Source organism: Anolis sagrei, chromosome 10 (assembly GCF_037176765.1).
Source record: "Anolis sagrei isolate rAnoSag1 chromosome 10, rAnoSag1.mat, whole genome shotgun sequence".
NCBI lineage: Eukaryota > Metazoa > Chordata > Lepidosauria > Squamata > Dactyloidae > Anolis > Anolis sagrei.
This window is the reverse complement of record NC_090030.1, coordinates 4,555,835-4,570,517: the sequence shown is the minus strand read 5'-3', so window position 1 is coordinate 4,570,517 and position 14,683 is coordinate 4,555,835. Positions and strand designations below refer to the sequence as shown.

The 14,683-nt window shown below is 39.7% G+C and overlaps 1 protein-coding gene across 2 annotated transcripts in view; it reads left to right on the top strand.

Annotated features, from left to right (window-relative positions):
* Positions 1-14,683, top strand: part of THOC2 (THO complex subunit 2) — a 74,288-nt gene that overhangs the window by 40,476 nt on the left and 19,129 nt on the right. For both annotated transcript variants that reach the window (XM_060756401.2, XM_060756400.2), the window contains exons 26-31: positions 843-971; positions 3,029-3,160; positions 3,249-3,433; positions 5,433-5,629; positions 8,416-8,518; positions 13,747-14,195. In XM_060756401.2, coding sequence (XP_060612384.2) covers positions 843-971; positions 3,029-3,160; positions 3,249-3,433; positions 5,433-5,629; positions 8,416-8,518; positions 13,747-14,195 — 1,195 coding nt within the window. The remainder of the gene's footprint in view (positions 1-842; positions 972-3,028; positions 3,161-3,248; positions 3,434-5,432; positions 5,630-8,415; positions 8,519-13,746; positions 14,196-14,683) is intronic.

The window sequence follows — 14,683 nt, the reverse complement described above, 5'->3', positions numbered from 1 at the left end:
TATTTTAGAGGGATTTTTTTTAACACTGGTACTTGGTCTCCTGAGAGTTGTCTGTTTGTCAGGTTGACATTTTTGTGGCTGCCACAAACTAGGTTCAGTTGATGGAGACTCAAGATACTCATTGACAAAGTAGAGCAAAATGTGCTGCAGGATGCCCTTTCTGTAAGAACAAAGTTTTTGCAGTTTAATAAAGATATTCTGTGTTTTTATGGTAGAACCAGAGAGTAACTGACATGTATAACCTAGGAACAAAATGGGTTACAGATTGTAATTGGAATGCCTGGGAGCTTAAAAACGCTTGTGGGAAACGAAAAAGTAGCCGCTGAATAGGATACTAGATTGTAAGCTTTCAATATAATTATCAATGTTTGGATTATTTGATTGTCTTAAATGGTCATGTTCTGGGATTTTGAGCTCAAGCTAATGTAGGAAAAGAAGCCTCAAACTGGAAGAAGGAACTCTTTATTTTTTATTTATTTTAAATTATTATTATTATTAATAATAATAATAATAATAATAATAATAATTATTATTATTATTTATTTATTTATTTATTTATAACCCGCTCTCTCCCCCAGAAGATACTCAGGGTGGTTTGGAAAAAATAACAAAATGGCAAACATTCAATGCCCAAAAACAAATAGACAATCAAAGCAAAACATAAAATAACATAAACTCAATGCAACTTATAAGCTAACTTTGAATACTTTGTATACTTTGCATAGCTATCTTCGGTATATTTGTGGAAGACGACTACTGTGTAGCCTTAAAAGTATGACTCAGTCCTTATCACATAATAGTGCATTTTTGCTGCTCACGTAACCTTTGAAAATGTCTTGCAGGTATTTTCTGATATAATCTATACAGTCGCGAGCTGCACGGAAAACGAAGCCAGTCGCTACGGCCGCTTCCTGTGCTGCATGCTCGAAACTGTAACTCGATGGCATAGCGATAGGGCCATATACGAAAAGGTAGGTGGGATATCCAGAAGATTAACTCTAAAACAGGTTAAAGTAATATTGGGTGAATCGGAACCGTTGTGACAACTGTGATAACAGCAACTTGATATTATCATACTGAAGATGGGTACTCTGAGTCAGAAAATATGGAAATTCTAGTAGTAATACAGAAATCTACTTGAAACTGTTTTCCTATTTCTCCTGGTGGAAGAAAATCTATCTATTTATCTCTTGTGTAGAAACACCCTAAATATCATTTTGGATTGGCCCTCCATTTGTGTGAATCAGTCCAAGCACAAAGTGTTGCCATTTCTTTTTTTTTAAGAAAATCAAAAATGCAATTTGTGCCCCAGGAAAAAATGGTGGTTTTTTTTACCCTCAATATTAGTTTAACCATGTTGATGGTTGAACAAAATGAAGTTCAACGGAGACAAATGCAAAAGACTCCACTTAGGCAGAAAAAAAGGAAATGCAAAGATTTGACTTGATTTGGATTTGCGGACTCAGACTTGGTTGTGTTAATATTTTCACTATTATTTGTCGTGTCAGAACAACCAGTCAAATTATATTACATTTCTAACAGAACAAAGCAAACAAGCAGATTACAAAATTTGTGAGTATGAGAGTTGATTAAATGTCCTTTGACCAGTATCTGGCCACTTGGAGTGCTTCTGGTGTTGCTGCAAGAAGGTCCTCCCTTGTGCATGTGGCAGGGCTCAGGGTGCATTGCAGCAGGTGGTCTGTGGTTTGCTCCTCTCCACACTCGCATGTCGAGGATTCCACTTTGTAGCCCCATTTCTGAAGGTTGGCTCTGCATCTCGTGGTGCCAGAGCGCAGTCTGTTCAGCGCCTTCCAAGACGCCCAGTCCTCTGTGTGCCCAGGGGGGAGTCTCTCATTTGGTATCAGCCATTAAAGAAGAGAAGGCTGAGAGGAGACATGGGTTAGGGCCAGGCAGGCCCGTAGCCATGATTTCGATTCGGGGGGGGGGGGGGGCTGAGTTTGTTTCGGGGTTGGGGCTGAGTCCGAGTGAAAAAGGGTCTACCCTAGCAAAACTTTTGTATCATTATCTCAATACCCCCATACATATGGGATATATTGAGTAGGGTGATCAGATCATGATATGAATAAACATAACATAAACATAAACAATGCACCAGTAAGGCCTTTTTGAGAACCACCATAAGAATTTCGGGGGGGGGGGGGCTGATGCCCCCCAAGGCCCCCCCCTCCCCCCGGCTACATGCCTGGGGCCAGGTGTCAAGAGGTGAGGGGAAGTCATAGGGAGGAGGGAGAAAGCTTTTCTGCTGCCTTGGAGACTAGGACGCAATGGATCAATGGCTTCAAACTACAAGAAAGGAAGGAGATTCCACCTGAACATGAAGAAGAACTTCCTGACAGAGCTGTTCATAGGTAGAACTCTCTGCCTCAGAGTGTGGTGGAGGCTCCTTCTTTGGAGGCTTTGAAGCAGAGGCCGGATGGCCATCTGTCAGGGATGCTTTAAATTTGATTTTCCTGCTTCTTGGCAGAATGGGGTTGGACTTGGTGGCCCACCAGGTCTCTTCCAACTCTAGGATTCTATGAGTTAGCATAACTACATGATCCTGATTTTCAGTAGCAAGTTGGCTTATTCCTCTGCAAAATCCTAGCTTTTCATTAAATTCATAATTATATATATAATTATATATATATATATATGTATAATATTTATAATATTATAATGTAATGCAGTATAATACTACTAATAATAATATATTATAATTATATATTTATATTACATGTAATATTACCACAAATATAATGGTACAGTACAATATAGTAATATTTAATACAGATATTGTACTATTCTAATAATATAATATATTGTATGTGTGTGTGTATATGTGCATGTGCGTGTGTGTGTGTGTGTATTCTGAGACCTTTCGGGTTGGGAAGGGCAGCATATAATTGTCATAAATAAATAACAGATAGATAGATAGATAGATAGATAGATAGATAGATAGATAGATTTGCCACTTTACCTGCTTCTTGAATAATAATTAAGGGCTTTTTAAATCTTTGTCTACCTACAGGAATGTGGCAACTATCCAGGGTTCCTCACTATATTACGGGCAACTGGTTTTGATGGTGGAAACAAAGCTGACCAATTGGATTATGAGAATTTCCGGCACGTCGTACACAAGTGGCATTATAAACTGACAAAGGTAACCTAGAAAAACTGAGAAGAGGCCGAGGCTTTTTTGCAGCGCTCTTGAAAGCCTTTTGATGGCACCTTTTCCTTGATGTTCCTAGGCATCGGTGCACTGCCTGGAAACGGGCGAATATACGCACATCCGAAATATCCTGATCGTGCTGACCAAAATCTTACCCTGGTATCCCAAAGTGGTGAATCTGGGCCAAGCGCTGGAAAGGAGAGTCCACAAAATCTACCAAGAAGAAAAGGAAAAGAGGCCTGACCTATATGCATTAGCAATGGGGTAACAACCACTTCTTTTAACAGCATAGCTTAATTATACGCAGAAAATTCAAAAATCTTACAGGCATTTTTTAAAAAATGGTAGAGTAATATGTCCCTTTCCTGGCAGTATTTGGCAGTAGTCTTTTTGGAATTTTATCAGTTATCCAAATGTTTTGAGATTCTGTTGTAAGTAGATGATGACATGGTGATGATGAGAAATAATAAATAATAGTAAATAATAAATGTAATAATAATAATAATAATAATAATAATAATAATTTGGGAAGTGTCCGACATGTGATCCAATACAACAGCCAGCAGAGTGATCTTGTTTGCTGTGGACTCATCTTGTTGTGTTTAAAATAATAATAGTAGAGTATAATAATAATAATAATTAATAATAATAATAATAATAATAATAATTGTGTAATAACAAATAGAGAAAAATAATAAATGTAATAAAATAATGATAGAAATAATGTAAATTTAATAATAATTATAAAATAATGTAAATTTAATAATAATTATAATAGAGTAAAATAATAAATGTAATAATAGAGTAAAATAATAAATGTAATAATAGAGTAAAATAATAAATGTAATAGTAAAATAATATAATAATAGTAAAATGACATACCATATACACTCGAGTATAAGCCGACCCGAATATAAGCCGAGGTAACTAATTTTACCACAAAAAACTGAGAAAACGGATTGACTCGAGTATAAGCCAAGTGTGGGAAATGCAGCAGCTACTGGTAAATTGCAAAATAAAAATAGATATCAATTAAATTCCATTAATTGAGGAATCAGTAGGTTGAATATTTACAAATATAGTAATTTAAGATAAGACCCAACTCTGATTAAATGATTATTTACCTTCTTCAATGTAAATGTGTTTACGTATCCTTCCAATAATAATAAAGAGAGCAACATAACAAATGTAATAATAACGTAATAATAACAACAATAATAAAAAGAGTAAAATAATGAATGTAGCAATAACAATTATACAGCAAAATAATAAATGTATAATAATAGAGTAAAATGATAAATATAATAATAATAAATAGAAAAAAATAATAAATGAAATGAAAATAATAATAATAATAATAATAATAATAATAATAATAGAGTAAATATAAGCCGAGGGGGACTTTTTCAGCCTAAAAAAAGGGCTGAAAACTAGGCTTATATTCGAGTATATACAGTAAGTGCAGTAATTATAAATATAGTAAAATAATAAATGCAATAGTAATAACAATAAACAGTAAAATAATAAATGTAATAATAATAACAGAGTAAAATAATAAATGTATAACAATAATGATAATAAATAGAGTAAAATAATACATATAATAAAAATAACAATAGAATAAACGAATGTAAATGTAATAATAAAAATAGAGTAAATTAATAAATGTCATAAAAATAATAAAAACAAAAAAATAAGTAACTTTCACTTGAGTATAAGCACAGGGGGGCTTTTTCAGCCTTTAAAAAGGGCTGAAAATGTTTGCTTATACTAGAGTATATACGGTATTTCATTTGAAGTATTTTACAGCGATCATCAGCAAAACAATCTCTGACTGTAGACATGACCCAAAAGGGAAAAGATTTGGAAGGAAGAATGAAAAATAAACTTAGGCATTTGCTTTTATAGCTGCCAACTGGAATGCAAACAGTTCAACAGAGAATCGCTGCTGCTATGTCATATATCTTATTGCTTGATGCTAATCTCCCTTCTATGTTACAGAAAATCTTTAAAAGCCTGTAATGTATCTCATTTGACCGATTCCTTTCGCCAATTTTTTTTCAGAATAGAGGCAAAGGTCTTTTTGGTGGCAGAGGTTTTGGGTAAAAATCTTGTGAGTGGGTTGAAGAATGGGGTGTGTTGGGGAAGTGTTCAGCCGTCTCTAGTTCCCACATTGGTCTCTCCAAGCAGCTCTCCCAAGTTTCTCTCTTTGCTTGTTGTTTTGTTTGTTCCGTGCGTATTTAACACTCGTTGCGACTTTCAGCTATTCTGGGCAGCTGAAAAGTAGAAAGCATTGCATGGTCCCTGAAAACGATTTCCACCACAAGGACCCACCCACCAGGAACACAGTGCCGACTGCCGTGCAAAACGGGCCGGGAGGAGGAGGAGGAGCCGGGCTGCCCCCTTCGGCGCTCACAACCAACGCAGCTAAGCTGGAAGAAAGCACTGCTGAGGAGACGGGTACGGCAGCCAGGGATATAGATTATTATTTATCGTGTCATCAGCAACCATACCATTGTATTACATTTCTAACAGAACAAAACAAACAAACAGATAAAAAAGCCCCACAAATTTTGGAAACTTGGTAGTTGATTAAATGTACTTCGACCAGTATCTGGCCCCTTGGAGTGCCTCTGGTGTTGCTGCAAGGAGGTCCTCCATTGTGCATGTGGCAGGGCTCAGGGTGCATTGCAGCAGGTGGTCAGTGGTTTGCTCTTCTCCACACTCGCATGTCGTGGATTCCACTTTGTAGCCCCATTTCTTGAGGTTGGCTCTGCATCTCGTGGTGCCAGAGTGCCTTCCAAGTTGCCCACACTTCTGTGTGCCCAGGGGGGAGTCTCTCATCTGGTATCACCCACGGATTGAGGTTCTGGGTTTGAGCCTGCCACTTTTGGACTCTCGCTTGCTGAGGTGTTCCAGCGAGTGTCTCTGTAGATCTAAGGAAACTATTTCTATATTTAAGTCGTTGATGTGCTGGCTGATACCGAAACAAGTGATGAGCTGGAGATGTCTCTGCCTTAGTCCTTTCACTATTGGCTGCTACTTCCCGGCGGATGTCAGGTGGTGCAATACTGGCTAAACAGTTTAATTTCTCCAGTGGTGTAGGGCGCAGACACCCCGTTATAATGCGGCATGTCTCATTCAGAGCCACATCCACTGTTTTAGCGTGGTGAAATGTGTTCCACACTGGGCATGCATGCTCAGCAGCAGAGTAGCATAGCGCAAGGGCAGATGTCTTCACTGTGTCTGGTTGTGATCCCCAGGTTGTGCCAGTCAGCTTTCGTATGATATTGTTTCTAGCGCCCACTTTTTGCTTGATGTTCAGGCAGTGCTTCTTGTAGGTCAGAGCACGGTCCAGGGCGACTCCCAGGTATGTGGGTGCGCTGCAATGCTCCAGTGGGATTCCTTCCCAGGTAATCCTCAGAGCTCAGGGTGCTTGTCTGTTCTTAAGGTGAAAGGCACATGTCTGTGTTTTAGATGGATTAGGGATCAGCTGGTTTTCCCTGTAATAGGCAGTAAGGGCACCTAGAGCTTCGGAGAGCTTCTGTTCAACCATCTCAAAGCTCCCTGCTTGAGCGGTAATGGCACGATCATTAGCATAGATGAAACTATGGGGATATAGATATATATGTATCACCCAAGTATCACTCATTGAAGCATGCCTTTCTCCGGACTGCTAAATCTTACAACTTGTAATTAAACCTTTCCACAGGCTCAGTTGCCAAATAATGAAAATTTTTATTTTATTTCGTATCAAAAGCATTGCATAAATTAGTATACAACTAATAATGAAAGCTGATGTGTTGTCAAAGGCTTTCATAGCCAAAATCACTGGGTTGCTGAGAGTTTTCAGGGCTGCCTGGCCATGTTCCAGAAGCATTCTCGCCTGACGTTTCACCCACATCTATGGCAGGCATCCTCAGAGGTTGTGAGGTCTGTTGGAAACTAGACAAGTGGGGTTTATATACCTGTGGAATAATTTCCAGGGTGGAGAAAGAACTCTTGTCTCTTTGAGGCAGGTGTGAATATTGCAATTGGCCCACCTTGATTAGCATTGAATAGCCTTTCAGCTTCAAGGCCTGGCTGCTTCCTGCCTGGGGGGAATCCTTTGTTGGGAGGTAATATGCTGGAAACAGCTTATTATTTGAGAACACAGGTATGCTGGACCACTCTAACAACCACTGTGTCAGACAATACAGAGAGAAGCCATTGAAATCCAGAAACATGTGGGTTTCAACTTAAGTATTGCAATATATTTAAAATTATTTAACATTAATATATGTGTATATGTGTTTTATGCTTTTAATCTGGATATTGTTGTTTTTAAGTGTTGTAAACCGCAATGAGTCGCCGATTTAGGCTGAGATATTAGCGGTATACAAGTGTACTAAATAAATAAATTAATTAATTAATTAATAGTGTTAAGCTTGTTTTGCATTGAATGACCTTGCAGCTTCACAACCTGGCTACTTCCTGCCTGGGGGAATCCTTTGTTGGGAGGTGTTAACTGGCCCTGATTGTTTCCTGTCTGGAATTTCCCTTTTTTTCTGAGTATTTCCTGACCTTATACCACTCAAGAAAGGATTCCCCCAGGCAGGAAGCAGCCAGGCTTTCAAGCTGCAAGGTTATTCAGTGCTAATCAAGGTGGCCAATTAGAAACTAGGCAAGTGAGGTTTATATATCTTTGAAATGGCCAGGATTGGATATTTTAAAAAAAACAACACTCTTGTCTGCTTGAGGCAAGTGTGACTGTTGCAATTGGCCATCTTGATTAGCATTGAATGGCCTCTCAGCTTCGAAGCCTGGCTGATTGCTGCCTGGGGGAATCCTTTATTCGGAGGCATGTTTAGCCTGCAGAAGAGAAGGCTGAGAGGAGACATGATGGCCATGTATACAGATGTGAGGGGAAGTCATAGGGAGGAGGGAGCAGCTTGTTACAGTGACAAGATGAGATTGAGGCTGCAGACCTGCCCACATCTACTTGAGTCCTGCTGAACTCAGGAGGGCTCACTTATGAATAGCCACACATAGGATTGTGATATAAATAATCCTGTTACTCTTGGCTATACTTTTGCAGAGTTTATTCTTCATGCCAACACTGGAATTTTCAATTATTGGCAACTGCCATCTTCATCCGTGTCATTTCCCAGCAAAACAATAATTAATTCAATGGGATATTTAACAACATTCCCTTGTTTACAAAATCTTTATATTCTGCTTAGCCGTTGCTTATTTTTCTTTAACAGATAAATTAAAAGAGAAATCTCAGGGTGCTGTCAAAGTGATCAATAAGGCTGCCAGTACAACTCCAAAGGTGACCACAAGCAATGGAAACAGTTCTTCAAATAGGTGAGCACCTGCCAAAGGTTTCTCTTTACAATGTTCATTATATTGGGGTATTTATTTAGTCACTTGTATGAGAACACAATTCCAAGGATTTCTCCCTTTTTGGTACAGTTTTGTTCTTGTGAATCCAAATAAGGAAGGCCTTTCTTTACACTGATTCTTGATTCAGAAGACATTGGCAATTTATAAGCAAAATTTGTAAGACTGGAAGGGTTAATGGTACATATTTGCCATAAGTTGGGGTCCCCTCCCCCAGCACCAATTGCCACTCTGGGCCAGAGTGAAGAGAAAGGGAGCCAGGGGACAATTCCATCTTGTCTCCTGTGCTATGCTAATAATATAATATAATATAATATAATATAATATAATATAATATATTGTGTATATACATATAATATTTATTATATTATAATGTAATACAATAAAATACTAATAATAATATGATATTATAATTTAATATTTTATATTACATGTAATATTACTAATTATATAAATAAAATGTTATGTTCATTTGTGGGATTAACTGAACTCAAAAACCACTGGACGAATTGACACCAAATTTGGACACAAGACACCTAACAACCCAATGTATGTCCTTCACTCAAAAAAATTGCTTTTGTCATTTGGGAGTTGTCGTTGCTGGGATTTATAGTTCACCTACAATCAAAGAGCATTCTGAACCCCACCAACGATGGAATTGAACCAAACTTGGCACACAGAACTCCCATGACCAACAGAAAATACTGGAAGGGTTTGGTAGGCAGTGTCCTTTGGTTTTGGAGTTGTAGTTCACCTCCATCCAGAGAGCACTGTGGACTCAAACAATGATGGATCTGGACCAAACTCTACAAGAATACTCAATATGCCCTAATGCGAACACTGGTGGAGTTTGGGGAAAATAGAATCTTGACATTTGGGAGTTGTAGTTGCTGGAATTTGTAGTTCACCTACAATCACAGAGCATTCTTCACTTCACTTCATTTCACTTCACTTTATTTCTTAATTAGTCGCTCTCCACCAAGGTGCTCCGAGCGACTTACAGTCCAAAAAAGCATTTAAACAATATAAAAACATTCAACATAAAAATATTCAACAGTGACTATTTGGCAAATTAGATCTGATTACTTAAATGCTGATTACCAAACAGCCAAGTCTTGAGTGCTTTTACAAAATTCTAAACCCAACCAACCATAGAATTGGGCCAAACCTCCCACACAGAACCCCCATGACCATCAGACTGGGCCACAGCAACGCGTGGCAGGGGACGGATAGTCTATATAAATAAAAATGTAATGTTCGTTTGTGGGATTAGCATAACTCAAAATCCACTGGACGAATTGCCACCAAATTTGGACACAAGACACCTCTCAGGCCAACGAGTGACCATCACTCATAAAAACACTGAAAAACACAGCGGAAGGGACTTAAAGAGCCAAAAAATAAAAATTACATTACATTACAACGCATGTGCAAAATATATACACATATACACATATACACAAATATATACACACACATATACACATATATATACACACAAAACATATACACAGACTGGGCTACAGCAATGCGTGGCAGGGGACGGCTAGTATAATATAATATAATATAATATAATATAATATAATATAATATAATATAATATAATGTATATACATATAATATTGATAATATTATAATGTAATACAATATAATATTAATAATAATAATATGATATTATAATTAATATTTTATATTACATATAATATTACTGATAATCTATATAAATAAAAATGTAATGTTCGTTTTTGGGATTAACATAACTCAAAAACCACTGGTCAAATTGACACCAAATTTGGACACAAGACACCTCTCAGGCCAACGAGTGACCATCACTCATAAAAAACACTGAAAAACACACTTTATTTATCGTGTCATCAGCGACCATTGTATTACAATTCTAACAGAGCAAAACAAACACAGAGATTAAAAAGAAAAGGGAAAAAAAGAAAGAAAGAAAAAAAAAACCATACAGATTTTGCAAATTTGGTATTTGGTTAAATGTCCTTTGACCAGTATCTGGCCACTTGGAGTGCCTCTGGGGTTGCCGCAAGAAGGTCCTCCATCGTGCATGTGGCAGGGCTCAGGGTGCATTGCAGCAGGTGGTCAGTGGTTTGTTCTTCTCCGCACTCGCATACCGAGGATTCCACCCTGTAGCCCCATTTCTTAAGATTGGCTCTGCATCTCGTAGTGCCAGAGCGCAATCTGTTCAGCGCCTTCCAAGTCGCCCAGTCTTCTGAGTGCCCAGGGGGGAGTCTCTCATCTGGTATCACCCATGAATTGAGGTGCTGGGTTTGGGCCTGCCACTTTTGGACTCTCGCTTGCTGGGGTGTTCCAGCGAGTGTCTCTGTAGATCTAAGAAAACTATGTCTTGATTTAAGTCGTTGACGTGCTGGCTGATACCCAAACAGGGGATGAGCTGGAGATGTCTCTGCCTTGGTCCTTTCACTATTGGCTGCTACTTCCCGGCAGATGTCAGGTGGTGCAATACCGGCTAAGCAGTGTAATTTCTCCAGTGGTGTGGGTCGCAGACACCCTGTGATAATGCGGCATGTCTCGTTAAGAGCCACATCTACTGTTTTAGTGTGGTGAGATGTGTTCCACACTGGGCATGCATACTCAGCAGCAGAGTAGCATAGCGCAAGGGCAGATGTCTTCACTGTGTCTGGTTGTGATCCCCAGGTTGTGCCAGTCAGCTTTCGTATGATGTTGTTTCTAGCGCCCACTTTTTGTTTGATGTTCAGGCAGTGCTTCTTGTAGGTCAGAGCACGGTCCAAAGTGACTCCCAGGTATTTGGGTGTGCTGCAATGCTCCAGTGGGATTCCTTCCCAGGTAATCCTCAGAGCTCGGGATGCTTGTCTATTCTTAAGGTAAAAGGCGCATGTCTGTGTTTTAGATGGATTAGGGATCAGTTGGTTTTCCCTGTAATAGACAGTAAGAGCACCTAGAGCTTCAGAGAGCTTCTGTTCTACCTTCTCAAAGCTCCCTGCTTGAGCGGTAATGGCACGATCATCAGCATAGATGAAACTTTCTGTCCCTTCTGGCAGTGGCTGGTCATTTGTGTAGATGGATGGAGCAAGCACGCTCCCCTGAGGCAGGCCGTTCTTCTGTTTCCGCCATCTGCTTCTCTGGCCCTGGAACTCAACAAAAAAGCTCCTGTTTTGTAGCAGGTTTCCTATGAGGCGGGTGAGGTGGTAGTCCTTGGTGATATTATACATTTTTCTCAGGAGGAGGCGGTGGTTCACAGTATCATAGGCTGCTGACAAGTCTATGAAGACAGCTCCTGTGATCTGCTGCCTTTCAAAGCCATCTTCTATGTGCTGAGTCAGGTTCAGCACTTGCGATGTGCAGCTTTTGCCTTTTCTGAAGCCAGCTTGCTGTGGGATCAAACAGGGGTCTATATTTTCCATAATTCTATGCAAAATAAGTCTCTCCAGAACTTTGTAGAGGTGGCACAACAGGGAGATTGGTCTGTAGCTTTTTGGGTCATTACGGTCTTTGCCTGGCTTCAAGATGGCGATGACTCTTACTTTCCTCCAGATTTTGGGGATCTGACAGGATGCAGTGCAGTTGTTCATCAGCTCCAGCAGCCAGCGCCTTGCTTTTGGACCAAAGTTCTTGATTTGTTCTATCCGTATATCATCCAAGCCAGCTGCTTTGCCATTCTTACATTTGTTGAGAGCCATGTCCAATTCAGTAGATGTAAAAGGTTCATGGAGGTTGTTGTTCTCAATCTCTGGTTGTCTGGCTATTGGTTTCTTTCCTACTTTGGTGGCAAGGTTGGGTTTCCCATTCTTCAAGAGTTGGTGTGCTATCTGATCTGCCTTTATGTTGGCATGGGTATTAGTTTGTGAGGGATCGTTGCTCAGCCGTCTCAGCAGTCTCCACGCCTTCTGGCTGCTCCTGCCCATGTCGACCTCTGTGATCAACTTGATCCACTGTTCTTTCTTGGCTTCAGAGATGGAGGACACAATGCTCTGCGCTGCCTGAAGAGTCTGCTCACTAAATGGGTCTTCGTAATAGTTTTCCAACAAGGCAGCTGTTTCAGGAGTAATGCCCTGGAGGTAGTGGGTTCTGCAGCCTCTCGGTATAAAGGCCCGTGAGCAAGTTTTCACTATTTCAATAAAATGTTCATATTCCTCAGGGATTGGTGCGACTGATGTGATCATGTCGTCTAACATGTCTGAGAATTTAGTCCAATCTGCCTTTCTGAAGTTGTATCTTCGTTTAAATCGAACTTCCTGAGGCCTTATTGTTGGGAACAGTTGGCATATTATTGGTCGGTGCTGTGTGTTTGGGATTGGTGGTCCCACTGATTTGGTGCATTGCTGTACGATGCTGTCGCTCACAAATAAGAGGTCTGGGTTATAACCTCGGTGCCATCTCCCGCTGTTGTAGGATGGTGGGAGCTTGCTATCATGGATGAGTGATAGTTTGTGCAGTTCAGACCAGGACAGGACAGCCTCTCCATTTCTGTCCTCTTGGGCATAGCCCCATACGTGGCTATGGCTGTTGAAGTCACCAATTACTACCGCCCTTTGGTGCCTGTCAAAGTTCTCGGGGGAGGAGAAGCAGAACTCTTCATTTGGGGGCTTGTACACAGAGGTGATGGTGATGTTATTAAGCTCACACTGGAAAAACACACTGGAAAAAACACACTGGAAGAGACTTAAAAAGCCAAGAAATAAAAAATACATTACAACGCATGCGCAAAACCACATATATACACATATACACAAATATATATACACACAAAACACATATACACCGACTGGGCCACAGCAATGTGTGACATGGGGCGGCTAGTATTAAACTATATTGCTATAGTACAATTTAGTAATATATAGTGCTGATATTGTGCTATGCTAATAATACAATATATTGTATGTATATATATATATATCTTGTAAGCCACTCTGAGTCCCCTTCCGGTTAAAAAGGCAGCATATAAATGTTGTAAACAAACCAATAAATATTTATATTCCATGTAATATTACTAATAATATTACAATGTAATGGTATATTACAATATAGTAATATTTAATACTGATATTGTACTATGCTAATAATATACTGTATGTATATATGTCTTATAAGCTGCTCTGAGTCCCCTTCGGGGTGAGAAGGGCGGCATATAAATGTCATAAATAAAAAAAATATTTTACTCATATTTGGTTCTTTTTATTTGAAAATAGCAAAGTTGTAAAAGAAAAGGAGGACAAAGAAAAATGTGGGAAGGAAAAAGAGAAGGAGAAAAAGGAGAAGGCGCCAACTGCCACTCCTGAGGCCAAAATGCTTGGGAAAGATGGGAAAGAAAAGCCAAAGGAAGAGCGGGCAAACAAAGAAGATAAAGCAAGAGATATCAAGGAAAAGACGCCGAAGTCGGACAAAGAGAAGGAAAAAGCAAAGAGAGAAGAGAAATTGTCGAAGGACGAGAAGTCCAAGATAATCGTGACCAACATCGAGTCAAAATCAACAATAGAAAAGGAAAGAGAGAAGGAACCATCCCGAGAGCGAGATGTAATGAAGGATATGAAGACCAAGGAAAACATTAGAGGAGGAGGAGGAGGAGGAGAGAAGGCACCAGTTGCTGGGTCCTTGAAGTCGCCTGTTCCCCGCTCAGAAGCCTCCGATTGTGACAGGGGTATGTTTACCACCTATTTGCACTTTCATGTTTCCCTAGGGTGGTTGACAAGTGATATTTTGAAACTGGAATCCTAATTGAAGCTTTCCAGCTTTCATTTTCAGCCATTGTTTTCTTGAAATGCCTCAGAAGGCAGCTGAGCGTTTGGGTGGGACCTGGGATTTAAAATGTTGATGATTTGCCTTTATGTGGGATACGCAATACAAGATGCATATGAACAAGGATAAGAACACTGCAAATAGATGCTTACTTACTTACTTACTTAGGTGATTCCCTCGCTTTCCGAGGATGATTGTCTTCCAATATTCTTGTGGGTCCGTATGTGGCTGTGGAGCCCTGTTCTTGCTCTGCATCTTCTTCCGCAGTGAGGGCATTGGTTTCCAGGTGGAAGGCGGTCTCGGCCGGGGTTGGCTTGACGCGCCTTCCTCTTGGCACGTTTCTCTTTTTCACTCTCCACTCGTGCCTCCTCAAATTCTGCAGCACTGCTG